Raw genomic sequence first — 27,849 nt, 5'->3', positions numbered from 1 at the left:
CTAGACATTAGGTAGCCTAGAATCCACCCTGACTATCACTGTTGTTTTACTATTGTTTCACGTCAACAATAGGGACATGGAGGTAATTATCGTTGTTAATTCCAGGCTAGGGTCGTAGCTTTCAATCTGGTTGTGTATGTCTTGTTTATTGCCTTTCTGGACGTCTGTTAGCGATAGCTACTGAATGTGTTAAATTCCCAATCTGTGATATTTACAGACGTTTTGAAAGTTGTTAAAATGTGGGGGTAGACCTTTAAAAAGGTAAACAGTAACTTAGAGGTAGAGAGGTGTCTTGTCCTTCTAGACCAGATAGATAAACTAATATACAGAGGTAGAGTGGTGTCTTATCCTTCTAGACTCCATCTTAGAGAAACTAATATAAAGAGGTAGAGAGGTGTCTTGTCCTTCTAGACCAGATAGATAAACTAATATACAGAGGTAGAGTGGTGTCTTATCCTTCTAGACTCCATCTTAGAGAAACTAATATAAAGAGGTAGAGAGGTGTCTTATCCTTCTAGACTCCATCTTAGATAAACGAATATAAAGAGGTAGAGAGGTGTCTTATCCTTCTAGACTCCATCTTAGATAAACTAATATACAGAGGTAGAGAGGTGTCTTATCCTTCTAGACTCCATCTTAGATAAACTAATATAAAGAGGTAGAGAGGTGTCTTATCCTTCTAGACTCCATCTTAGATAAACTAATATAAAGAGGTAGAGAGGTGTCTTATCCTTCTAGACTCCATCTTAGATAAACTAATATAAAGAGGTAGAGAGGTGTCTTATCCTTCTAGACTCCATCTTAGATAAACGAATATAAAGAGGTAGAGAGGTGTCTTATCCTTCTAGACTCCATCTTAGATAAACTAATATAAAGAGGTAGAGAGGTGTCTTATCCTTCTAGACTCCATCTTAGATAAACTAATATAAAGAGGTAGAGAGGTGTCTTATCCTTCTAGACTCCATCTTAGATAAACTAATATACAGAGGTAGAGAGGTGTCTTATCCTTCTAGACTCCATCTTAGATAAACTAATATAAAGAGGTAGAGAGGTGTCTTATCCTTCTAGACTCCATCTTAGATAAACTAATATACAGAGGTAGAGAGGTGTCTTATCCTTCTAGACTCCATCTTAGATAAACTAATATAAAGAGGTAGAGAGGTGTCTTATCCTTCTAGACTCCATCTTAGATAAACGAATATAAAGAGGTAGAGAGGTGTCTTATCCTTCTAGACTCCATCTTAGATAAACTAATATACAGAGGTAGAGAGGTGTCTTGTCTTTCTACTGTAGACTCCATGATAGATAAACTCAGAGCGAACAATAATGTATTCAACAAGGAAATGTCTTTAATCTAGGTTCAATGATTTACTGAATAGTCAGGAAGTACACATTGTTTATGTTCAGCATGATGAAAGCACAAGTAGCAGACATACTGTATAAAATATACCATACAAATCATGTAACAATTAAAATTGATTTACAGCAGATATTCAATGGTATTATACACCTACTTATATGAAATCTGAACATGATTCGTGTGTGTCTGTGCCTTTCTGTCAGAAATGTAATTCAGAGTAGCGTTCTACCAGAATATATCAGCAATATTCAGACCATTATCAACATACAGTTAACTTCCAAAATGAAGGAAACACCAACATAAATTGTGTTAATGGGACGTTATGCCGCCACCAGCCGCCAGAACAGCTTCAATGAGCCTTGGTATAGATTCTACAGGTGTCTGGAACTCTATTGGAGGGATGCGAACACCATTCTGTCAGGAGAAAAATGGCGCCGCTCCAGAATCTTCCATGTGTGTTCTATTGGGTTCTGGTGACTGAGACGACCATGGCATATAGTTTACATGATTTTCACGCTCATCAAACCATTCAGTGACCACTGGTTCCCTGTGGATGGGGGCGTTGTCATCCTGGAAGAGACCACTCCCATCAGGATATAAATGATTCACCAGAGGTTGAAGGTGATCACTGAGAATGGCTGTGTATTTATTGGTGTTAACCTTGCCCTCTAAGTGGTTGAGTGGACCTAAACCATGCCAGGAAAATACACCCAGAGCCGCCAGATCCGCCCTCATTTATTGAAATGTTTCCTTGTTTTGGCAGTTACATGTAGTAACAGTGCAGAGAGTATGAGAATTAAAATATCTCACAGATCCAGTTGTTTGACTTGTGACATTCCTCGTCGTTCCACTCCCCTGGGTCTGATGAACGGTGGAAAAACTCCACACAGTCCTGATTTGCCCCTAAATAGCTGCTAGGCTTTCCAGTCCTCCAATACCTGCAGTATAAACAACAGAGCATCAGGCTGGCCACTCTCACAGAAACTACTCCAGTCAGTCAGTGAATTACAGAACTCTTACGCTGTGGTTAGTGGTGTGCCGTCCACCCATTTCCAGGTCCCCTCAGTGTCAACGTTCATCAGACCGATCCAAGTCTCGTTCCCCGGTCCGTATAACCCATTGATAAATGTCTGTTATTATGGCAGAAAGACCGTATTATTAATACAAAGTCTCCACTGCACACACACACACACACACACACACACACACACACACACACACACACACACACACACACACACACACACACACACACACACACACACACACACACACACACACACACCTGTTCCTCTCTGCTGTTTATGATCACCAGGTGTGCTCCTCTCTCGTTGCAGTCCTCTCTGCTCTCCTCCCAGGTTTTAATCCCGGTGGTGGTGTAGTAACAGCTGGAGACAGATGTCTTCCATCCTTCAGGACAGGGTCTCCCTGGAAATATCAAGATTACATTTTTATTTTATTATTTTTACTTGAAAGATTTATTACACAGGTAAAAATGTTACATTCAATAGAAAAATGCTTAAGGAAATTAAAAACGGGAACAAAAAACAAAATATATATATATATTTAACCTTTATTTAACTAGGCAAGTCAGTTAAGAACTTAAGAACTAATTGTTATTTACAATGATGGCCTACACCGGCCAGACCCGGACGACGCAGGGCCAATTGTGTGCCGCCGTATGGGACTCCCAATCACGGACAGTTGTGGTACTGCCTGGATAAATTGTTAGTCGCATATTATGTGATACAGACAGTCCTTTCCAATAGTACAGTAAACTGACATTTTACTGTTAATCTTGTTGTTTAGCTTTTCTATCTCCCTTTGTAGCTGGTCTCTCTCATTAGCCAGGTTGTTATTACTGGTCTAGCTGGTCTCTCATTTAATCTGGTTGTTATTACTGGTCTGTAGCTGGTCTCTCTCTTACTGGTCGGTAGCTGGTCTCTCTTTAGCCAGGTTGGTATTACTGGTCTGAAGCTGGTATCTCTCATTAGCCAGGTTGTTATTACTGGTCTAGCTGGTCTCTCATTTAATCTGGTTGTTATTACTGGTTTGTAGCTGGTCTCTCTCTTACTGGTCGGTAGCTGGTCTCTCTTTAGCCAGGTTGGTATTACTGGTCTGTAGCTGGTCTCTCTCTTTAGCCAGGTTGGTATTACTGGTCTTTAGCTGGTCTCTCTCTTTAGCCAGGTTGGTATTACTGGTCTGTAGCTGGTCTCTCTCTTTAGCCAGGTTGGTATTACTGGTCTATAGATGGTCTCTCTCTTTAGTCAGATTGTTATTACTGGTCTGTAGCTGGTCTCTTTCTTTAATTAGGTTCTTATAACTTGTCTGTAGCTGGTCTCTCTCTTTAGTCAGGTTATTTTTACTGGTCTGTAGCTGGTCTCTCTCTTTAGTCAGGGTGCTACAACTGGTCTATAGCTGGTCTCTCTCTTTAGTCAGGTTGTTATTACTGATCTGTAGCTGGTCTCTCTCTTTAGCCAGGTTGGTATTACTGGTCTATAGATGGTCTCTCTCTTTAGTCAGATTGTTATTACTGGTCTGTAGCTGGTCTCTTTCTTTAATTAGGTTCTTATAACTGGTCTGTAGCTGGTCTCTTTCTTTAGTCAGATTATTATTACTGGTCTGTAGCTGGTCTCTCTCTTTAGTCAGGGTGCTACAACTGGTCTATAGCTGGTCTCTCTCTTTAGTCAGGTTGTTATTACTGGTCTGTAGCTGGTCTCTTTCTTTAATTAGGTTCTTATAACTGGTCTGTAGCTGGTCTCTCTCTTTAGTCAGGTTGTTGTAGCTGGTCTGTATCTGGTCTCTCTCTTTAGTCAGGTTGTTGTAGCTGGTCTGTAGCTGGTCTCTCTCTTTAGTCAGGTTGTTGTAGCTGGTCTGTAGCTGGTCTCTCTCTTTAGTCAGGTTGTTATAGCTGGTCTGTAGCTGGTCTCTCTCTTTAGTCAGGTTGTTGTAGCTGGTCTGTAGCTGGTCTCTCTCTTTAGTCAGGTTGTTGTAGCTGGTCTGTATCTGGTCTCTCTCTTTAGTCAGGTTGTTGTAGCTGGCCTGTATCTGGTATCTCTCTTTAGTCAGGTTGTTGTAGCTGGTCTGTATCTGGTCTCTCTCTTTAGTCAGGTTATTGTAGCTGGTCTGTAAGCTGTCTCTCGCTGCACCGGAATGCTCACCAGTAACTAATGGAACAGTGAAAAAGTGAAACAATGATTACATCACTGATGATTTAGAATGCTTCCCTCCCCACTCCCTTCTGCCGTCAGGACAACTTCAATTCCTCTGGCAATGGACTCTACAAGATACCGAAAGCGTTCCACAGGGATGCTGGTCCATGTTGACGCCAGTGTTTCCCACAGTTCTGTCAAGTTGGCAGGATGGTCTTTGGGTGGTCGACCATTCTTGATACACATGGGAAACTGTTGAGTGTAAAAAACCCAGGAGTGTTGCAGTTCTTGACACAAACCGGTGCGCCTGGCACCTAATACCATACCCCTTTCAAAGGCACGTACATATTTTGTCTGGCCCATTCACCCTCTGAATGTCACACATAAAGAATCCATGTCTACATTTTCTCAAGGCTTAAAAATACTTATTTAACCTGTCTCTTCCCTTTCAACTACACTGATTGAAGTGGATTTAACAAGTGACATCAATAAGGGATCATAGCTTTCACCTGGATTCATCTGTCATGGAAAGAGCAGGAGTTTTTAATGTTCCGTACACTCAGTGTATAAAAGTAATGTAAACCTTAACAGTGAAGAAAGTTACGGATGATTACCTGCAGGAGTACCATGAACTTCCAACTCACACAGAGTGAGCCATTCCGACCTGCCAGGGATGACCACAACAACGTAGCGACCCTCCATCTCATTGCACTGGAAGGTGTGGGCCTCTCCTGCTGGGATATGGGAGATGACGGCACATCTGAGAGAGAGAGTCAGAAAGATGGAGAGAGAGATATGGAGTGAGAGAGGGAGAGAGAAAGAGATGAGTGAATTAAGACATTCTATAATGTACCATACAGATTCTGACTCTATTAAATAGGTAGCCACAGAAAAGCTACAGTAGCATGGATGAAGACCAATGTATCAGAAAACCTTCAAGACGTGACATAAAAATGTACCAACATCTATATGTGTCACCTGGGGTTGTTGATGCCGTTGTTCTCCAGAGAGTCACCGATGCGGATCTCAGCACCATCAAGCCTCTCAGGACAGCAGTCTCCTCTGTTGGTGAGGGTGACCTCTGTTATTCTGTACACATTCAGCAGGTCCACTCTCCACCACGGGTTTCTGTCTTTCAGAGTATGGGTGCAGGATCCATAGTGTGTGTTTCTTTTCCCATCAATGGCATCGGAAGCTTCGCGATTCTCATACAGTGATGACTGAGTGGCCACTCCGTTCAACGCCAAATTTCCTACAGGGACATGGCGAAGAATGTTTGAATACAGAAAGTACCTGTTTGATTGTTGTAAGCATAGCCTGTGGTTGACAGGACTTTATGAAGACTAGGGCCCTGTTGAATTAGGGCCCTCTGAATAATTCACCAGCTGACAACAAGGACGTAGAGGAGGCTACCTGAGGACAAACTGAAAACAGAGAAACTAGAAAATGTACATTTCCAAATTAAAATGTGCATGCTTGCTAGCTTGTATTTATGGTTGTGAAATACGTTATAGTAGTGATAGTGAACTGCAGTACTAATGGTAATGACTGGTTATAATTGAAACATTTGTTTGATGAATTGATTGATTGATTGATTTCTTGCCTGAACAAGTGATACTTGATGTGGTGTCTGTATCTTGAAGAGTTCAAAAGTTACTAATACTGTTGGGGGTGATTTTATGCTATTTTAAGCAACTTTAAATAGTTATAATTTATAAATATTTGGAAAATGTTAAAGTTGATTTTATGTTTGTAGCTGGAATGGTTAAAGTGCAGTAGCATTTCAAATGTCTACCATTGTGTATCGTTGGCATTTAGTCCGTAAAATGTTACGCTAATTCATGTGGCTCGCGACAGCAAAAGTTTCACTTTAAATATTTCAGACAAATTATTATTTAGAACCTTACATCCTTTATCTACTTCCCCAGAGTCAGATGAACCCATGGAACCCCGTGTCATGTCTCTGTGTCCAGTATGAAGGAAGTTAGAGGTAGTTTCACAAGCCAATGCTAACTAGCGTTAGCACAATGACTGGAAGTCTACAGGTAGAGTAGCTAACGCTAGCGTACCTGTATCTTGAGATACTGCTGTTTTAGTAACCACATCAACTACTTTCTCTTAACTTTTACAAACATTTGACATTTTTAACACTTTCCCAACAACTTGGACAAAAAGTTACAGCATATGAAATCTGAAATCAGAAGTGTAATAATCTAAGTCTAGTGGATTAAATAGGTGATCTAACTGTCCCAAAGTAATATAGTTGTTATTGTATTATGTTATACAGACAGTAATTTCTAATAGTTCAGTAAATTGAAATGTTACCTTTGATCTTGTTGTTCAGCTTCTCTGTCTCCCTCTGTATCTGGTCTCTCTCTTTAGTCAGGTTGTTGTAGCTGGTCTGTAAGCTGTCTCTCGCTGCACCGGAATGCTCACCAGTAACTAATGGAACAGTGAAAAAGTGAAACAATGATTACATCACTGATGATTTAGAATGCTACCCCCCCCCACTCCCTTCTGCCGTCAGGACAACTTCAATTCCTCTGGCAATGGACTCTACAAGGTACCGAAAGTGTTCCACAGGGATGCTGGTCCATGTTGACGCCAGTGTTTCCCACAGTTCTGTCAAGTTGGCAGGATGTTCTTTGGGTGGTCGACCATTCTTGATACACATGGGAAACTGTTGAGTGTAAAAAACCCAGGAGTGTTGCAGTTCTTGACACAAACCGGTGCGCCTGGCACCTAATACCATACCCCTTTCAAAGGCACGTACATATTTTGTCTGGCCCATTCACCCTCTGAATGTCACACATAAAGAATTCACGTCTACATTTTCTCAAGGCTTAAAAATACTTATTTAACCTGTCTCTTCCCTTTCAACTACACTGATTGAAGTGGATTTAACAGGTGACATCAATAAGGGATCATAGCTTTCACCTGGATTCATCTGTCATGGAAAGAGCAGGAGTTTTCAATGTTCCGTACACTCAGTGTATAAAAGTAATGTAAACCTTAATTGATGACGAATGCGAACAGTGAAGACAGTTACGGATGATTACCTGCAGGAGTACCATGAACTTCCAACTCACACAGAGTGAGCCATTCCGACCTGCCAGGGATGACCACAACAACGTAGCGACCCTCCATCTCATTGCACTGGAAGGTGTGGGCCTCTCCTGCTGGGATGTGGGAGATGACGGCACATCTGAGAGAGAGAGTCAGAAAGATGGAGAGAGAGATATGGAGTGAGAGAGGGAGAGAGAAAGAGATGAGTGAATTAAGACATTCTATAATGTACCATACAGATTCTGACTCTTTTAAATATGTAGCCACAGAATAGCTACAGTAGCATGGATGAAGACCAATGTATCAGAAAACCTTCAAGACATGACATAAAAATGTACCAACATCTATATGTGTCACCTGGGGTTGTTGATGCCGTTGTTCTCCAGAGAGTCACCGATGCGGATCTCAGCACCATCAAGCCTCTCAGGACAGCAGTCTCCTCTGTTGGTGAGGGTGACCTCTGTTATTCTGTACACATTCAGCAGGTCCACTCTCCACCACGGGTTTCTGTCTTTCAGAGTATGGGTGCAGGATCCATAGTGTGTGTTTCTTTTCCCATCAATGGCATCGGAAGCTTCGCGATTCCCATACAGTGATGACTGAGTGGCCACTCCGTTCAACGCCAAATTTCCTACAGGGACATGGCGAAGAATGTTTGAATACAGAAAGTACCTGTTTGATTGTTGTAAGCATAGCCTGTGGTTGACAGGACTTTATGAAGACTAGGGCCCTGTTGAATTAGGGCCCTCTGAATAATTCACCAGCTGACAACAAGGACGTAGAGGAGGCTACCTGAGGACAAACTGAAAACAGAGAAACTAGAAAATGTACATTTCCAAATTAAAATGTGCATGCTTGCTAGCTTGTATTTATGGTTGTGAAATACGTTATAGTAGTGATAGTGAACTGCAGTACTAATGATAATGACTGGTTATAATTTGATTAATTGATTGATTGATTGATTTCTTGCCTGAACAAGTGATACTTGATGTGGTGTCTGTATCTTGAAGGGTTCAAAAGTTACTAATACTGTTGGGGTGATTTTATGCTATTTTAAGCAACTTTAAATAGTTATAATTTATAAATATTTGGAAAATGTTAAAGTTGATTTTAAGTTTGTAGCTGGAATGGTTAAAGTGCAGTAGCATTTCAAATGTCTACCATTGTGTATCGTTGGCATTTAGTCCGTAAAATGTTATGCTAATTCATGTGGCTCGCGACAGCAAAAGTTTCACTTTAAATATTTCAGACAAATTATTATTTAGAACCTTACATCCTTTATCTACTTCCCCAGAGTCAGATGAATCCACGGAACCCCGTGTCATGTCTCTGTGTCCAGTATGAAGGAAGTTAGAGGTAGTTTCACAAGCCAATGCTAACTAGCGTTAGCACAATGACTGGAAGTCTACAGGTAGAGTAGCTAACGCTAGCGTACCTGTATCTTGAGATACTGCTGTTTTAGTAACCACATCAACTACTTTCTCTTAACTTTTACAAACATTTGACATTTTTAACACTTTCCCAACAACTTGGACAAAAAGTTACAGCATATGAAATCTGAAATCAGAAGTGTAATAATCTAAGTCTAGTGGATTAAATAGGTGATCTAACTGTCCCAAAGTAATATAGTTGTTATTGTATTATGTTATACAGACAGTAATTTCTAATAGTTCAGTAAATTGAAATGTTACCTTTGATCTTGTTGTTCAGCTTCTCTGTCTCCCTCTGTATCTGGTCTCTCTCTTTAGTCAGGTTGTTGTAGCTGGTCTGTAAGCTGTCTCTCGCTGCACCGGAATGCTCACCAGTAACTAATGGAACAGTGAAAAAGTGAAACAATGATTACATCACTGATGATTTAGAATGCTACCCCCCCCACTCCCTTCTGCCGTCAGGACAACTTCAATTCCTCTGGCAATGGACTCTACAAGGTACCGAAAGTGTTCCACAGGGATGCTGGTCCATGTTGACGCCAGTGTTTCCCACAGTTCTGTCAAGTTGGCAGGATGTTCTTTGGGTGGTCGACCATTCTTGATACACATGGGGAAACTGTTGAGTGTAAAAAACCCAGGAGTGTTGCAGTTCTTGACACAAACCGGTGCGCCTGGCACCTAATACCATACCCCTTTCAAAGGCACGTACATATTTTGTCTGGCCCATTCACCCTCTGAATGTCACACATAAAGAATTCACGTCTACATTTTCTCAAGGCTTAAAAATACTTATTTAACCTGTCTCTTCCCTTTCAACTACACTGATTGAAGTGGATTTAACAGGTGACATCAATAAGGGATCATAGCTTTCACCTGGATTCATCTGTCATGGAAAGAGCAGGAGTTTTCAATGTTCCGTACACTCAGTGTATAAAAGTAATGTAAACCTTAATTGATGACGAATGCGAACAGTGAAGACAGTTACGGATGATTACCTGCAGGAGTACCATGAACTTCCAACTCACACAGAGTGAGCCATTCCGACCTGCCAGGGATGACCACAACAACGTAGCGACCCTCCATCTCATTGCACTGGAAGGTGTGGGCCTCTCCTGCTGGGATGTGGGAGATGACGGCACATCTGAGAGAGAGAGTCAGAAAGATGGAGAGAGAGATATGGAGTGAGAGAGGGAGAGAGAAAGAGATGAGTGAATTAAGACATTCTATAATGTACCATACAGATTCTGACTCTTTTAAATATGTAGCCACAGAATAGCTACAGTAGCATGGATGAAGACCAATGTATCAGAAAACCTTCAAGACATGACATAAAAATGTACCAACATCTATATGTGTCACCTGGGGTTGTTGATGCCGTTGTTCTCCAGAGAGTCACCGATGCGGATCTCAGCACCATCAAGCCTCTCAGGACAGCAGTCTCCTCTGTTGGTGAGGGTGACCTCTGTTATTCTGTACACATTCAGCAGGTCCACTCTCCACCACGGGTTTCTGTCTTTCAGAGTATGGGTGCAGGATCCATAGTGTGTGTTTCTTTTCCCATCAATGGCATCGGAAGCTTCGCGATTCCCATACAGTGATGACTGAGTGGCCACTCCGTTCAACGCCAAATTTCCTACAGGGACATGGCGAAGAATGTTTGAATACAGAAAGTACCTGTTTGATTGTTGTAAGCATAGCCTGTGGTTGACAGGACTTTATGAAGACTAGGGCCCTGTTGAATTAGGGCCCTCTGAATAATTCACCAGCTGACAACAAGGACGTAGAGGAGGCTACCTGAGGACAAACTGAAAACAGAGAAACTAGAAAATGTACATTTCCAAATTAAAATGTGCATGCTTGCTAGCTTGTATTTATGGTTGTGAAATACGTTATAGTAGTGATAGTGAACTGCAGTACTAATGATAATGACTGGTTATAATTTGATTAATTGATTGATTGATTGATTTCTTGCCTGAACAAGTGATACTTGATGTGGTGTCTGTATCTTGAAGGGTTCAAAAGTTACTAATACTGTTGGGGTGATTTTATGCTATTTTAAGCAACTTTAAATAGTTATAATTTATAAATATTTGGAAAATGTTAAAGTTGATTTTAAGTTTGTAGCTGGAATGGTTAAAGTGCAGTAGCATTTCAAATGTCTACCATTGTGTATCGTTGGCATTTAGTCCGTAAAATGTTATGCTAATTCATGTGGCTCGCGACAGCAAAAGTTTCACTTTAAATATTTCAGACAAATTATTATTTAGAACCTTACATCCTTTATCTACTTCCCCAGAGTCAGATGAATCCACGGAACCCCGTGTCATGTCTCTGTGTCCAGTATGAAGGAAGTTAGAGGTAGTTTCACAAGCCAATGCTAACTAGCGTTAGCACAATGACTGGAAGTCTACAGGTAGAGTAGCTAACGCTAGCGTACCTGTATCTTGAGATACTGCTGTTTTAGTAACCACATCAACTACTTTCTCTTAACTTTTACAAACATTTGACATTTTTAACACTTTCCCAACAACTTGGACAAAAAGTTACAGCATATGAAATCTGAAATCAGAAGTGTAATAATCTAAGTCTAGTGGATTAAATAGGTGATCTAACTGTCCCAAAGTAATATAGTTGTTATTGTATTATGTTATACAGACAGTAATTTCTAATAGTTCAGTAAATTGAAATGTTACCTTTGATCTTGTTGTTCAGCTTCTCTGTCTCCCTCTGTATCTGGTCTCTCTCTTTAGTCAGGTTGTTGTAGCTGGTCTGTAAGCTGTCTCTCGCTGCACCGGAATGCTCACCAGTAACTAATGGAACAGTGAAAAAGTGAAACAATGATTACATCACTGATGATTTAGAATGCTACCCCCCCCACTCCCTTCTGCCGTCAGGACAACTTCAATTCCTCTGGCAATGGACTCTACAAGGTACCGAAAGTGTTCCACAGGGATGCTGGTCCATGTTGACGCCAGTGTTTCCCACAGTTCTGTCAAGTTGGCAGGATGTTCTTTGGGTGGTCGACCATTCTTGATACACATGGGGAAACTGTTGAGTGTAAAAAACCCAGGAGTGTTGCAGTTCTTGACACAAACCGGTGCGCCTGGCACCTAATACCATACCCCTTTCAAAGGCACGTACATATTTTGTCTGGCCCATTCACCCTCTGAATGTCACACATAAAGAATTCACGTCTACATTTTCTCAAGGCTTAAAAATACTTATTTAACCTGTCTCTTCCCTTTCAACTACACTGATTGAAGTGGATTTAACAGGTGACATCAATAAGGGATCATAGCTTTCACCTGGATTCATCTGTCATGGAAAGAGCAGGAGTTTTCAATGTTCCGTACACTCAGTGTATAAAAGTAATGTAAACCTTAATTGATGACGAATGCGAACAGTGAAGACAGTTACGGATGATTACCTGCAGGAGTACCATGAACTTCCAACTCACACAGAGTGAGCCATTCCGACCTGCCAGGGATGACCACAACAACGTAGCGACCCTCCATCTCATTGCACTGGAAGGTGTGGGCCTCTCCTGCTGGGATGTGGGAGATGACGGCACATCTGAGAGAGAGAGTCAGAAAGATGGAGAGAGAGATATGGAGTGAGAGAGGGAGAGAGAAAGAGATGAGTGAATTAAGACATTCTATAATGTACCATACAGATTCTGACTCTTTTAAATATGTAGCCACAGAATAGCTACAGTAGCATGGATGAAGACCAATGTATCAGAAAACCTTCAAGACATGACATAAAAATGTACCAACATCTATATGTGTCACCTGGGGTTGTTGATGCCGTTGTTCTCCAGAGAGTCACCGATGCGGATCTCAGCACCATCAAGCCTCTCAGGACAGCAGTCTCCTCTGTTGGTGAGGGTGACCTCTGTTATTCTGTACACATTCAGCAGGTCCACTCTCCACCACGGGTTTCTGTCTTTCAGAGTATGGGTGCAGGATCCATAGTGTGTGTTTCTTTTCCCATCAATGGCATCGGAAGCTTCGCGATTCCCATACAGTGATGACTGAGTGGCCACTCCGTTCAACGCCAAATTTCCTACAGGGACATGGCGAAGAATGTTTGAATACAGAAAGTACCTGTTTGATTGTTGTAAGCATAGCCTGTGGTTGACAGGACTTTATGAAGACTAGGGCCCTGTTGAATTAGGGCCCTCTGAATAATTCACCAGCTGACAACAAGGACGTAGAGGAGGCTACCTGAGGACAAACTGAAAACAGAGAAACTAGAAAATGTACATTTCCAAATTAAAATGTGCATGCTTGCTAGCTTGTATTTATGGTTGTGAAATACGTTATAGTAGTGATAGTGAACTGCAGTACTAATGATAATGACTGGTTATAATTTGATTAATTGATTGATTGATTGATTTCTTGCCTGAACAAGTGATACTTGATGTGGTGTCTGTATCTTGAAGGGTTCAAAAGTTACTAATACTGTTGGGGTGATTTTATGCTATTTTAAGCAACTTTAAATAGTTATAATTTATAAATATTTGGAAAATGTTAAAGTTGATTTTAAGTTTGTAGCTGGAATGGTTAAAGTGCAGTAGCATTTCAAATGTCTACCATTGTGTATCGTTGGCATTTAGTCCGTAAAATGTTATGCTAATTCATGTGGCTCGCGACAGCAAAAGTTTCACTTTAAATATTTCAGACAAATTATTATTTAGAACCTTACATCCTTTATCTACTTCCCCAGAGTCAGATGAATCCACGGAACCCCGTGTCATGTCTCTGTGTCCAGTATGAAGGAAGTTAGAGGTAGTTTCACAAGCCAATGCTAACTAGCGTTAGCACAATGACTGGAAGTCTACAGGTAGAGTAGCTAACGCTAGCGTACCTGTATCTTGAGATACTGCTGTTTTAGTAACCACATCAACTACTTTCTCTTAACTTTTACAAACATTTGACATTTTTAACACTTTCCCAACAACTTGGACAAAAAGTTACAGCATATGAAATCTGAAATCAGAAGTGTAATAATCTAAGTCTAGTGGATTAAATAGGTGATCTAACTGTCCCAAAGTAATATAGTTGTTATTGTATTATGTTATACAGACAGTAATTTCTAATAGTTCAGTAAATTGAAATGTTACCTTTGATCTTGTTGTTCAGCTTCTCTGTCTCCCTCTGTATCTGGTCTCTCTCTTTAGTCAGGTTGTTATTACTGGTCTGTAGCTGGTCTCTCTCATTAGCCAGGTTATTATTACTGGTTTGTAGCTGGTCTCTCTCTTTAGTCAGGTTGTTATTACTGATTTGTAGCTGGTCTCTTTCGTCACAGTAATGCTGACCAGTGACTAAGGGAACAGTTAAAATATTAATCAATGATTATGTCACTGATGATTAAGAATGGTTCAGTGAAAACATACTAAACTTACAGTTGACACACAGGCCTATGATCCCAGCCAGTAGGAGAATACACAGCAATCCAAGACACAATGCAGCAACTCTGAATGAGCTCTTCCACCACTGAAAATGTACTGAATCACAAGATGTTTTCATACAATCTTTGCACCAACATGTATTGTTCATTTTTATTTTAGATGACAGAAATTCATTATTTTCTTTCAACTCAACCCCACCACCATAAGACTCAAACACAGACACTGTGTGTGTGTGTGTGTGTGTGTGTGTGTGTGTGTGTGTGTGTGTGTGTGTGTGTGTGTGTGTGTGTGTGTGTGTGTGTGTGTGTGTGTGTGTGTGTGTGTGTGTGTGTGTGTGTGTGTGTGTGTGTGTGTGTGTGTGTGTGTGTGTTTGTGTGTTTGTTTGTGTGCGTGTGTGTGTGTGTTGATACCTGAATATTGAAAGCCATGTCTTGTTCTGGGCTTGACATACATGTCGTCATCAATATCCAAGATCTTCATTGTGCTGGAGTCATTGTCTTCTGTCTGTGTTTGTATACATTTCCTCAGATATCTTTACATATGATGGTTGCACATTACTAAATGTTTACTAAAGCTTGTCCTAATAAACCTTTTAGACAAAAACACTTGAGACAAAAAGTAATATGCCAAATAAGCACACACAAACAGTCCGTTTCTCAGACCACCAGTGACACATTAGCCAAAGAAAATAATCAGAATATTAATACAAAATAACAAATGCAATGAAAAAACATTCTTACCATGGTCACAGTTAAATGGATTCATCCAAATATGTTCCACTGGTGTTGAAGTAATATGGAGGTGCGGTCTGAGCTGGTGGCAATGACTCAATGGCTTATTTACCATGTTACCATATTTGATTAAAGGCTAAAGTCTGATTGCAACACATGTTACTCAACACGTACGTCCATGTGAGATGATCTTGTTTTTTTTTACCGTTTATTAATTTATGCTGCTTTGAAAGTTGATAAACTTGTAAAACCACGTAGGAGAAAAGGAATTTCTAAGTTTCTGCTGGGATTATGCACACTACAGTACATTACTCATGTATTTAGAATAGAAAGACGTTCACAAAACTGCAACAACAAAAAAAGCTTTCTATGAACAGTATCTCACCAAGTTCCCCGATTTGGCGAAACATTAACCGTATTGAACTGCCTAATTGTTTTCCATGCAGGACATTGTTTGTAGTATTGTTATATAACATTTCCTCCTTTCCATTCCTCCCCCTCGGTCTCATGTCATGTTGTGTTCTCATTAGAACACAGTCAGTTAAGCGATCAGGTTTCATTTTGCCTCAGTCCTTCTCTGTCGCATAGAATGCCTTGTCACTGTTACAGCATTTAGATTAGAAAGACAGTGAGTCTCTCATAGAACAGGGACAGACATGGGTCCCTTTTACCATTTGTATTGTAAAGATAACTATACTATTAGGGACATCAAACATTCAAGCAGACTATATTAGCTCTAGTCTGGAGCTACTAGTTCAATTATGTTTAGGAGCATTTCTAAACTCTCTAAATGTATGGATTTTTTAAATGTGAGTGGGCAACATTAACTATCATCCAAAACTGAATTATTTTTGCCATATTAAATTATTTTATAATCTGCTAATTTCCCTAATGTCGACAGTTTGTGTTCGTGCCTTACACAAGCTCCCATTTTCACAAGTTACAGTACTCATCGTTTTTACCTCAGATTGGTGATGTTAATATTAAAAGTTTATAGTCATCAAGAATTACACTAAATCGATTGTTTTAAACAGATTCATGTTTTTGGTTTGGTACTGTTTATTTTATCATACGGGGATGTCGGTCGCAAGACTTAGAAAGCAGTTGTCATTTTCAAACTCTTATGGCAAGGGAAAATTGGGGCGCTGTCTTTATAAAAGGCCACAAACAAATACATGGATTTAAATATTTTCTGTACATTGATGTGAGTGTACATATGCTAGCTAGCTAATTAGTTAGATCAACACAGGAAACAGACAACTGAACAACAGTGTCAAGATACTTTTCAGTGTGTTCCCAAAAGTCTTAACCCAGTAAGCAAAATTACATATTTTCCAGATGTTGAAGTTAGGTTCATTCTAGGTTCTGAATGAAAGGTGAAGTTTAAAATACGTATTTTACGGATGTTGAAAGTACGTATTTTCCCGACGTTGACAGTGAGTCTTTTCCGGACATTGGAATCAGGTTCATCTTCTGTTCTGAATGAATGTTGAAAATAATTTCTCTACTTTTTTTACTGTAATGTTATGTGCTGTTGTGCTCTATGTTTACATTTGAGTAATTAATTTATCAGATATTCTTACAGTTAGTGCATGTATCTTACAACAGCTAGCTGAGATTCAGGAGCTTGAGGATGTGTTGACAAATTTAATCAGGTGTGCTAGCTCTGGAATAGATCAATTACATGGAACGGGGACCCGACCAAATCTAAACCAAACATACAGTATATGTCTATGTTTGGGCCAAATCAATGCCAGTCTGGATCGTACCAAATCTGAACCAAACATGGATGTCCAGAAATCAACGTGTGGGGATGAGATTCCCTAAAACACGCCATTTCGATACAACTACAACTTTTTCGTAGCAGTGTTTTTAAAATCCCGTCCATGGACAATGATATTAAAGCCAGTCCGGACCGCACCAAACAAATAAGGCGGGTCCAGTCAGGACCAAAAGAAGACGTCCAAAAGACGTCTGTATAAGTCCCCTTACTGGGAAGTAGCCATCAATAAGTAAATACTAGAGGATGTCCTTGTCCCATCATGCTCTAGCGACTCCTGTGGTGGGCCGGGTGCATGCACACTGACGCGTGGCCAGTTGTACAGTGTTTCCTCCTACACATTGGTGCGGCTGGCTTCCGGGTTAAGCGAGCAGTGTGTCAAGAAGCAGTGTGGCATGGCAGGGTCGTGTTTCGGAGGGCGCATGGCTTTCGACCTTCACCTCTCCTGAGTCCGTACGGGAGTTGCAGCGATGAGACAAGGCTGTAACTACCAATTGGATATCACAAAACTGTGGAGAAAAAGTGTGAAAAAATTTATTAAAATAAATGAAAAAGTGCATTCCGTCTTCCCTTCTTGCAGCTGGGCTATTTTGTCAGTTTGGAAGTCAAGATCATTACCAAGCTTTATCTTTGACTTACTTCTTCTAAATTGTGCTTAGACCGAACTCTTGGCCATATGTTCCTTTCTTTCCTCTCTGCCTCTAACAGACAGACTTTTCCTCTGTCTTAACTTCTGCTTTCATTACCCTTTTCTGAGCTTTAGGACCCACTCATACTGCCGTGTCAGCTAATTCCGCTTTTATGTTAGACCACCAGGGGTGTCAAACTCATTCTATGAAGGGCCTTGTGTCTGCTGGTTTTTGTTTTTTCCTTTCAATTAAGACCTAGACGACCAGATGAGGGGAGTTCCTTACTAATTAGTGACCTTATTTCATCAACCAAGTACAAGGGAGGATGAAAAACCCGCAAGCACTCGGTTCCCCTTGGAATGAGTTCAAAACCTCATATAAAAAAAGGCAACTTTTCAGGAAGTGAAAAAAAAGAAGTGTCAACAAATCAGATATTCACACATCACCAAATAATTGCTATTTTACCAAAAAATTTAAATAATAATAATAAACGGTTATAATAGAGTTTTGCACACTGTATATGTGCACAACGCATCACCGGGGGCAAACTACCTGCCCTCCAGGACACCTACAGCACCCGATGTCACAGGAAGACCAAAAAGATCCTCAAGGACAACAACCACCCGAGCCACGGCCTGTTCACCCCGCTATCATCCTGTAGGCGAAGGTCAGTACAGGTGCATCAAAGCTGTGACCGAGAGAAAACGAATTGCCAACAAATCACATATTCACACATCAACAAATAATTGCTATTTTACCAACAAATTCAAATAATAATAATAATAAACGGTTTTGCATACTTTTATGTGGCAATTTCTTTATTTTTTTTAATCATTGATTAGAACGGGCCGTGTCTGCACCAGTAAACACATTGACATTTCTGCGTTAATGCTCCATTAACTGACAAGCATGAAAGATGAATCATGTGAACCATTTATAAAGTGAGTAGGCATACTAATGATTAACAAAGACACCATTTGTTGTACTTTGTTGTAATCAATCGTTGCAATTGCAGTTGATTCTAAAAAGTCCAGGCGCACACTCCAGGCTGTAGCTAGCCCAAAGGTCAGCAGATGGTAATATTGAGTCCTTTCATTTTACCGTCCAAAGGCGTTGTATGCAGCCGGCTATACACTCCTATCCCCGTGGACTGGTTCGTACATAAAAAATTATTCATTCAGTCTGCAAAGGCGTTGATTTCCTTCTTAACTCTATTTAATAGCGAGAAGGTGGAACGAAACTGGGAAAATATGCCAACATTCTTTATGAAACACAATTTTCCTCCACCATGCTAAAGTGGTTAATACCTAGGATTGCTAGTCCTCGATGTTGACTATCGCTTGCAGCAACATCCGGAAGTAGCATTAGCCACTCTAGCATGCACCCTGCTCTGTAGCTCCCTGCTCTGTTGTTGACCCTCCTGTAGCTCCCTACTCTGTAGCCTCCTGGCTCTGTTGTTGAGCGTCCAGTAGCTCCCTGCTCTCCCTGCTCTACTGTTGACCCTCCTGTACCTCCCTGCTCTGCTTTTGACCCTCATGTAGCTCAGTGCTCTGTTGTTGACCTTCTAGTAGCTCCCTGTTCTCCTTGCTCTGCTGTTGAACCTCCTGTACCTCCCTGCTCTGCTGTTGACCCTCCTGTATCTCCCATCTCCCTGTTCTGTTGTTGAGCATCCAGTAGCTCCCTGCTCTCCCTGTTCTGTTGTTGAGCATCCAGTAGCTCCCTGCTCTCCCTGCTCTGTTGTTGAGCATCCAGTAGCTCCCTGCTCTCCCTGCTCTCCCTGCTCTGCTGTTGACCCTCCTGTACCTCCCTGCTCTGCTATTGACCTTCCTGTACCTCCCTGCTCTCCCTGCTCTGGCTGTTCACCCTCCTGTACCTCCTTGCTCTGCTGTCCACCCTCCTGTAGCTCCCTGCTCTCCCTGCTCTGTTGTTGTGCATCCAGTAGCTCCCTGCTCTGTTGTTGACCCTCCTGTACCTCCCTGCTCTTCCTGCTCTGCTGTTGACCCTCCTGTACCTCCCTGCTCTGCTGTTGACCCTCCTGTACCTCCCTGCTCTGCTGTTGACCCTCATGTAGCTCCTTGCTCTCCCTGCTCTGTTGTTTCCCCTCTAGTAGCTCAGTACTCTGTTGTTGACCTTCTAGTAGCTCCCTGTTCTCCCTGCTCTGCTGTTGACCCTCCTGTACCTCCCTGCTCTCCTTGCTCTGCTGTTGACCCTCCTGTATCTCCCTGCTCTCCCTGTTCTGTTGTTGAGCATCCAGTACCTCCTTACTCTGCTGTTCACCCTCCTGTAGCTCCCTCCTCTCCTTGCTCTGTTGTTGTGCAGGGAGGTACAGTTGTTAACCCTCCAGTAGCTCCCTGCTCTGCTGTTGACCCTTCTGTATCTCCCTCCTCTCCCTGCTCTGTTGTTGTGCCTCCAGTATCTCCCTGCTCTGTTGTTGACCCTCCAGTAGCTCCCTGCTCTGTTGTTGACCCTCCAGTATCTCCCTGCTCTGTTGTTGACCCTCCAGTATCTCCCTGCTCTGTTGTTGACCCTCATGTAGCTTCCTGCTCTGTTGTTGTGCCTCCAGTATCTCCCTGCTCTGTTGTTGACCCTCCAGTAGCTCCCTGCTCTGTTGTTGAGCATCCAGTATCTCCCTGCTCTGTTGTTGACCCTCCAGTATCTCCCTGCTCTGTTGTTGACCCTCCAGTATCTCCCTGCTCTGTTGTTGACCCTCATGTAGCTTCCTGCTCTGTTGTTGAGCATCCAGTAGCTCCTTGCTCTGTTGTTGACCTTCCTGTAGCTCCCTGCTCTGTTGTTGACCTTCCTGTAGTGCACTGCTCTTCTGACCCCTGTTAGAAAGTTATCTGCTCTGCTGTTGTCTGCTCTGCTCTTTGATGCCTGTTGTCTTAAACATTTCAAATAAGAGAAACACTATAAATACAACAATTTTAAATAAATTAGCTACATCATTCAGTGGCAATGTAGAATGTTAATCGATTTCATTACTTCAGCATTGCCATTTTCATATCAACAATTTATATTTTCGAAAGAAATCCAGAGCTGCCTAAACACTGACATTTTCCTTATGATTATGTTCCTCGTCTGAGCTGTCACTGGCCACTCTTCCGTAAAGCCCAGCTCTGTGGAGTGTACGGCTTAAAGTGGTCCTATGGACAGATACTCCAATCTCCGCTTTGCAGCTCCTTCAGGGTTATCTTTGGTCTCTTTGTTGCCTCTCTGATTAATGCCCTCCTTGCCTGGTCTGTGAGTTTTGGTGGGCGGCCCTCTCTTGGTAGGTTTGTTGTGGTGTATAATTCTTTCTATTTTTTTATAATGGATTTAATGGTGCTCCGTGGGATGTTCAACATTTTCGGATATTTTTTTATAACCCAAACCTGATCTGTACTTCTCCAAAACTTTGTCCCTGACCTGTTTGGAGAGCTCCTTGGTCTTCATGGTGCCGCTTGCTCGGTGGTACCCCTTGCTTAGTGATTTCTTTCAGAACAGGTGTATATATACTGAGATCATGTGACAGAGCATGTGACACTTAGATTGCACACAGGTGGACTTTTTTTAAATTAATTATGTGACTTCTGAAGGTAAATGGTTGAACCAGATCTTATTTAGGGGCTTCATAGTAAAGGGGGTGAATACATATGCACGGACCACTTTTACATTTTTTTAATTTTTTTAAAGAAATTATTTTTTACATTTCACTTCACCAATTTGGACTATTTTGTATATGTCCATTACATGAAATCCAAATAAAACCCCATTTAAATTACAGGTTGGAATGCAACAAAATACAAAAAACGCCAAGGGTGACGAATACTTTTGCAAGGCACTGTAGATGTTCAGTCTCCCCTGTCCTCAGCTTTTCTCCACAGAACAAAGAAACAGTATGTCATTTATAACCCCCCCACCCTAACCTGAGGTTGACCAATCAGAAGTCCTTGCAGTACAACTGGGCCAATGGCCAAATAACAAGGATCCTGCTCCAGACTCATGGTACAGACCGTAGCACATGTAGCACACGTAGCTCTGAGTTCAGGAGTGACATTCCACAGATTCTAAACAGCTGTTGAACTGAAACCCAACTCCTATTTACATTGACAAATCCCTATTGGCCATTAGTACTCTCATCCTCTCATCCTCTGCGTTGTGTATTTATCTTCAAAATATTCTTATACTAGCGGTAACCTTGCTGATGACATGTTAGCTAGTCGTTAGCTAGCAACTGCCACGCCCATCTGATCAATCTGTTCACTCTTAAACAAGCAGAGATCATTTATGAGCAAAAAACATGGGGAGATGTAACTTTGTCTGTCAGATTCAATGACAATTGATTGGGTTACCCAAATCTATTTAGCTAGCTACCTAGCCATTTCATTTGCACTTTCCCACAAAACACAATATCAACAGCAGTTTTATATCTGAGAAATATTTGTCTTACTCCAAGTGCAACTTATCTCTGATCATATCTGGCAACTGTACTCAAACATGAACCAAAATCTCCTTATAAAAGTGAAGATGCAGCCTTCTCTTCAAGAGCCATGGTGGAGATACAGGGTTTGACCGACTGCTTTGAGAGTCCATTGGCTCTTAAAGCAGTCGGTCAAACCCTGTATCTCCACCATAAGAATTTTGATGAAAAGCTATTTTGAATACATTTCATTAAGAATTTTGATGAAAAGCTATTTTGAATACATTTCATTGGTCAAGGGGCCGTGAAACAGATGAATACAGAGGTAAAGGGCAACCAATAATATTGATTCATGTCAAAACATTTAAAATACCAAGTTTGGAGTTACCAGGATTTCATCAGACAGTGATGATATGGAATGTGGCAGTTTGAAAGCGCTACAGCTATAGCTTGTTTGTCTGTAATGGTACACTACAGCTTTTTACAGTTTTTCTCAATCGCTTTGGCAAATTTTTTGAAACAGTCTTAACATTCTCAAACTGTAAGTGCAATTGTCACAACTGTTTTATATGGAAATCACAACTCTACTGCATGTCTGCAAAATGTAGTAACCCACCCAAAACATTGAAATCATGATTCAAAACCTAGTTATTGTGTCAGTAAATTGGCCAATGCCACCAAAATTAAACGTTTTTTGAGCCGTACTGGTCAAAATGTTTAGATATATTTTTTCACCTTTTGTTGTTGGTTATATACAAATGTCACTTTTGTTCTATTGTTTTGTTGACACTGACTGCTTGCTGTACTATACCAGAATGTGAATTTTGTCTAGCTGAATGCTATTGTGTATCACTGAGCTTTTTAGATACCGATTTCAACAGTAGGTAAAAGTTTCCTGGGAAAAGTCAATACTGTACAATACTGTAGTACACAGAAAAATAATATGCACATTTGCATGTATACAGTACATGTATTTTTGTCGCAATGTGTTACATGCAAACAGAAAATACACATTTGCATGTCCATTTGTACATATTTCTTATATGTGAAGTCATACAGTTGAAGTCGGAAGTTTACATACACCTTAACCAAATACATTTAAACTCAGTTTTTCACAATTCCTGACATTTAATCCAAGTAACAATTCCCAGTCTTAGGTCAGTTAGGATCACCACTTTATTTTAAGAATGTGAAATGTCAGAATAATAGTAGGGATAATTAATAATTAATAATGATTATTTATTTCAGCTTTTATTTATTTCATCACATTCCACAGAAGTTTACATACACTCAGTTAGTATTTGGTAGCATTAAATAACTTTGGTCAAACAATTCGGGTAGCCTTCCACAAGCTTCCCACAATAAGTTGGGTGAATTTTGACCCATTCCTCCTGACAGAGCTGGTGTAACTGAGTCAGGTTTGTAGGCCTCCTTGCTCACACACGCTTTTTCAGTTCTGCCCACAAATTTTCTATAGGATTGAGGTTTGGGCTTTGTGATGGCCACTCCAATACCTTGACTTTGTTGTCCTTAAGCCATTTTGCCACAACTTTTGAAGTACCCATTTGCGACCAAGCTTTAACTTCCTGACTGATGTCTTGAGATGTTGTTTCAATATATCCACATAATTTTCCATCCTCATGATGCCATCTATTTTGTGAAGTGCACCAGTTCCTCCTGCAGCAAAGCACCCCAACAACATGATGCTACCACCCCCGTGCTTCACGGTTGGGATGGTGTTCTTCGGCTTGCAAGCCTCCCCCTTTTTCCTCCAAACATCACGATGGTCATTATGTCCAAACAGTTCTATTTTTGTTTCATCAGACCAGAGGACATTTCTCCAAAAAGTACAATCTTTGTCCCCATGTGCAGTTGCAAACCGTAGTCTGGCTTTTTTATGGCGGTTATGGAGCAGTGGCTTCATTTTACTGTGGATATAGATACTTGTGTACCTGTTTCCTCCAGCATCTTCACATGGTCCTTTGCTGTTGTTCTGGGATTGATTTGCACTTTTCGTACCAAAGTATGTTCATTCTAGAAGACAGAACGCGTCTCCTTCATGAGCGGTATGATGGTTGTGTGGTCCCATGGTGTTTATACTTGCGTACTATTGTTTGTACAGATGAACGTGGTACCTTCAGGCGTTTGGAAATTGCTCCCAAGGTGAACCAGACTTGTGGAGGTCTTTACAATTTTTTTTTCTGAGGTCTTGGCTGATTTCTTTTGATTTTCCCATGATGTCAAGCAAATAGATACTGAGTTTGAAGGTAGGCCTTGAAATACATCCACAGGTACACCTCCAATTGACTCAAATGATGTCAATTAGCCTATCAGAAGCTTCTAAAGCCATTACATAATTGTTTGGAATTTTCCAAGCTGTTTAAAGGCACCGTCAACTTAGTATATGTAAACTTTTGACCCACTGGAATTGTGATACAGTGAATTGTAAGTGAAATAATCTGTCTGTAAACAATTGTTGGAAAAATGACTTGTGTCATGCACAAGGTAGATGTCCTAACCGACTTACCAAAACTATAGTTGGTTAACAAGACATTTGTGGAGTGGTTGAAAAATGAGTTTTATTGACTCCAACCTAAGTGTATGTAAACTTCCGACTTCACCTGTATATTGCGGCACTGTAAACTTTTGGGGGGCTGAGATACAGAGGGCTATATCTGTCACGTTCCTGACCTTATTTCCTTTGTTTAGTCTTTGTTTAGTTGGTCAGGACGTGAGCTGGGTGGCTATATTCCATGTTATGTGTTTTCATTGGTTTAGGGTTGTCTAACTAGCCTGATATGGTTCTCAATCAGAGGCAGGTGTTTTACGTTGTCTCTGATTGGGAACCATATTTAGGTAGGCTGTTCTCACTGTTTGTTTGTGGGTGATTGTTCCTGTTCGTGCGTTCATTGTTTTTTCATTGTTCACTTGTTCAGGACTGTAGCGTCGTTGGTTTCGTTTTGTTTATTGTTTTGTTCGTCTAGAAAAGTATTCTAATAAATATGGATACATACCACGCTGCGTTTTGGTCCTCCGATCCTCCGATCCTTCTAACTTATCCTCCTCAGACGAGGAGGATTACGACGAGCGTTACAATATATGTCTGCTAATACTGGACTAGTAAAGGCCCAGTGCACCACTTTAGTTTTTTATTCAGATTTTTCAGGGGGTGCCCTCAGTTCTCCTACTTCCCGCGGCTATGCAGTCTTCTCATTTTGCTGAACCCTTCACTACTCTTTTGCCTCCTGCTGTTTTATGAAAAACTGTGATTATTTGGTTAAGGAAACATTTCTGGTTGGTTTCAGTGAATGTAAAACAGTTAGGAAGGGAGAGTTTCAAAACAGAATTGAAAAAAAGTAGCAGCAAGTATGTTGAATGACCAACTAATGAGCAGGGCCTCACAAGTTTGACGGTCATCAGTCGATCTGTGCTTCCTACAACACATTGGTGAGGCTGCCTTCCAGGTTAAACAGGCAGTGTCTTAAGAAGCAGCGCGGCTTGGCGGGTCATGTTTCTGTCGTAACAGTCGTAACCTCCTTGCATCTGCAAAAACCAGAGCCTTACTTATGATTCAGTACTACACAAATTGGTTTAATTATTTATTTACTAGCTAATTAAATGGGAACACAGGATAAACATACACACTGTCTAGAGACTTAATTCGCTGAAAACAGGTCCCTAGCAGAATGACAACAACCTGGTTGCTTGTTAAAGAAGAGATCGAGAGGGATAGAGACACTTAACATTGGTACATTCAGAAACTACTCTCACCTACAGTAACCATATACTTTGCAGACAAACCGCCGCCCACTTTGAGTAAGAAATCATGAATGTATTTACGTGAAATGCCTGGGGCCGCCGTGGAGCTCTCGCTGAACAGGGGGTTGGGCCTTTTCGCGGCACGCTTGTGAGGCTCTGATTGTCCAAAATGGTTCTGACAAGTCTTATACTGTTGTCCTTCTTTGTAGTTGTCCGGTATCCAGTGACTTGTCGTGAAGTCCTGAACAGAACTACAGAGTTGATTTTCCTTCCATTCACTCTGGAAGATGCTTCGTTGAAGATAGGCTAGCCAGCCTTATCGATGGTTTCCCAGTGGGGTGATGAGAGTAGCGTAATACAGTGGTTAAGCAGAGTAGCAGAATGGTCCTTCTTAAATTTGCTTTCGAAGATACTTTACTTAGGACAGCTAATCAGCCGTACCAGTGATTTTCCGGAAATGAGTTTATCGGCTCTACCTCGCGTTGAGATTCAAAGTTCAAACCACTTTAAACGTGCAGCTGCAGCTTCACATCTTTCTGGTCTGGTATGTACATTCTTAACCCATCATTTATACAGCTTGCAGGAAAGGGGCGGTTCTGGCAGGCTGACACGCTCTCTGACCTCACTCAGGGCGGTAACTACTCACTGTGCAAAGTCCATGGTTAACAATTATCTCTTATAGCTTCTCAAATCACATCCGTCTCTTAACAAAAACACTTTCATAATGTTTTATATTACATGCAAAACTCATAGTATGGAAACTTCAAACATGTAGTGGGTATACTTTCCAAGGTACAGTATTTCCTTTATTAAATGTTTAATGACATCACAAAATAACAAACTCAATTACATTAGTGTTCTATAGATCACCTCTGACCATTCCCCATGTTCTAAGTTAAAAATAGTGTTCCAGTACATGTCAGAGTTTCAGTGGGAAAAGGTCTGTTGAAAGAAAGGACATTCCTTTGAGTGGATGTTGAGAGCGCAAGCCTGGATCCTCTCCTTTGATTTACAACAGGACGTGAGTTTTACTAGTTCAAATCAAATCAAATCAAATTATATTTGTCACATGCACCGAATACAACAGGTGTAGACCTTACAGTGAAATTCTTACTTACAATCAAATTTATTTATATAGCCCTTCGTACATCAGCTGATATCTCAAAGTGCTGTACAGAAACCCAGCCTAAAACCCCAAACAGCAAGCAATGCAGGTGTAGAAGCACGGTGGCTAGGAAAAACTCCCTAGAAAGGCCAAAACCTAGGAAGAAACCTAGAGAGGAACCAGGCTATGAGGGGTGGCCAGTCCTCTTCTGGCTGTGCCGGGTGGAGATTATAACAGAACATGGCCAAGATGTTCAAATGTTCATAAATGACCAGCAGGGTCAAATAATAATAATCACAGTAGTTGTTGAGGGTGTAGCAAGTCAGCACCTCAGGAGTAAATGTCAGTTGGCTTTTCATAGCCGATCATTAAGAGTATCTCTGCCGCTCCTGCGGTCTCTAGAGAGTTGAAAACAGCAGGTCTGGGACAGGTAGCATGTCCGGTGGACAGGTCAGGGTTCCATAGCCGCAGGCAGAACAGTTGAAACTGGAACAGCAGCAAGGCCAGGTGGACTGGGGACAGCAAGGAGTCATCATGCCAGGTAGTCCTGACACATGGTCCTAGGGCTCGGGTCCTCCGAGAGAGAGAAAGAAAGAGAGAAGGAGAGAATTAGAGAGAGCATATTTAAATTCACACAGGACACCGGATAAGACAGAAGAAGTACTCCAGATATAACAAACTGACCCTAGCCCCCTGACACATAAACTACTGCAGCATAAATACTGGAGGCCCTTAACGAGGGGACTAATTCAACTAATTCAACTGTGGATTAAATCGACTTTAGTACATGCTGTTAAAACCCCAGGAAGAGTAGCTGCTGCCTTGGCAACCGCTAATGGGGGATCCATAATAAATAAAAATACAAGAGGCTGTACTCTGCAATAGGGACGTGAGTAACAGCAACTTAATGTGTTGACAACACTGTACATAAAACAACTGTGATGCTCTTTTTAACGTTTTATAAACTCAGCAGAGAAAGCATGTTCACTTGGGATTGTTTGGGGTTGTTTGGAGTAGGTCTACCT

General features: G+C 41.2%; 2 protein-coding genes across 9 annotated transcripts in view; one reads left to right on the top strand and one right to left on the bottom strand.

Annotated features, from left to right (window-relative positions):
• LOC139536351 (glutamate receptor-interacting protein 2-like) overlaps positions 1-27,849 on the top strand; it is a 351,360-nt gene that overhangs the window by 186,657 nt on the left and 136,854 nt on the right. The gene's annotated exons all lie outside the window — the stretch shown is intronic.
• Positions 1,330-15,318, bottom strand: LOC139536349 (uncharacterized). 2 transcript variants are annotated; one of them, XM_071336812.1, is made up of 18 exons: positions 15,162-15,318; positions 14,832-14,925; positions 14,416-14,517; positions 14,134-14,334; positions 12,800-13,073; positions 12,436-12,581; positions 11,702-11,818; positions 10,368-10,641; positions 10,004-10,149; positions 9,270-9,386; positions 7,936-8,209; positions 7,572-7,717; positions 6,838-6,954; positions 5,491-5,764; positions 5,127-5,272; positions 2,646-2,788; positions 2,381-2,490; positions 1,330-2,298 (listed from the first exon to the last, which is right to left on the bottom strand). In XM_071336812.1, the coding sequence occupies exons 1-18, from the start codon at positions 15,162-15,164 to the stop codon at positions 2,157-2,159; spliced, it is 2,826 nt and encodes a 941-aa protein (XP_071192913.1). In that variant the 5' UTR covers positions 15,165-15,318; the 3' UTR covers positions 1,330-2,156. The 2 variants fall into 2 exon arrangements, with proteins under 2 accessions (XP_071192913.1, XP_071192912.1); XM_071336811.1 differs by lacking the exons at positions 1,330-2,298; positions 2,381-2,490; positions 2,646-2,788 and adding an exon at positions 2,985-4,527.

This window comes from Salvelinus alpinus, chromosome 12, assembly GCF_045679555.1.
Source record: "Salvelinus alpinus chromosome 12, SLU_Salpinus.1, whole genome shotgun sequence".
Classification (NCBI taxonomy): domain Eukaryota; kingdom Metazoa; phylum Chordata; class Actinopteri; order Salmoniformes; family Salmonidae; genus Salvelinus; species Salvelinus alpinus.
The sequence above is the reverse complement of the archived record's forward strand: the minus strand, read 5'-3'. Positions and strand labels throughout refer to the sequence as shown.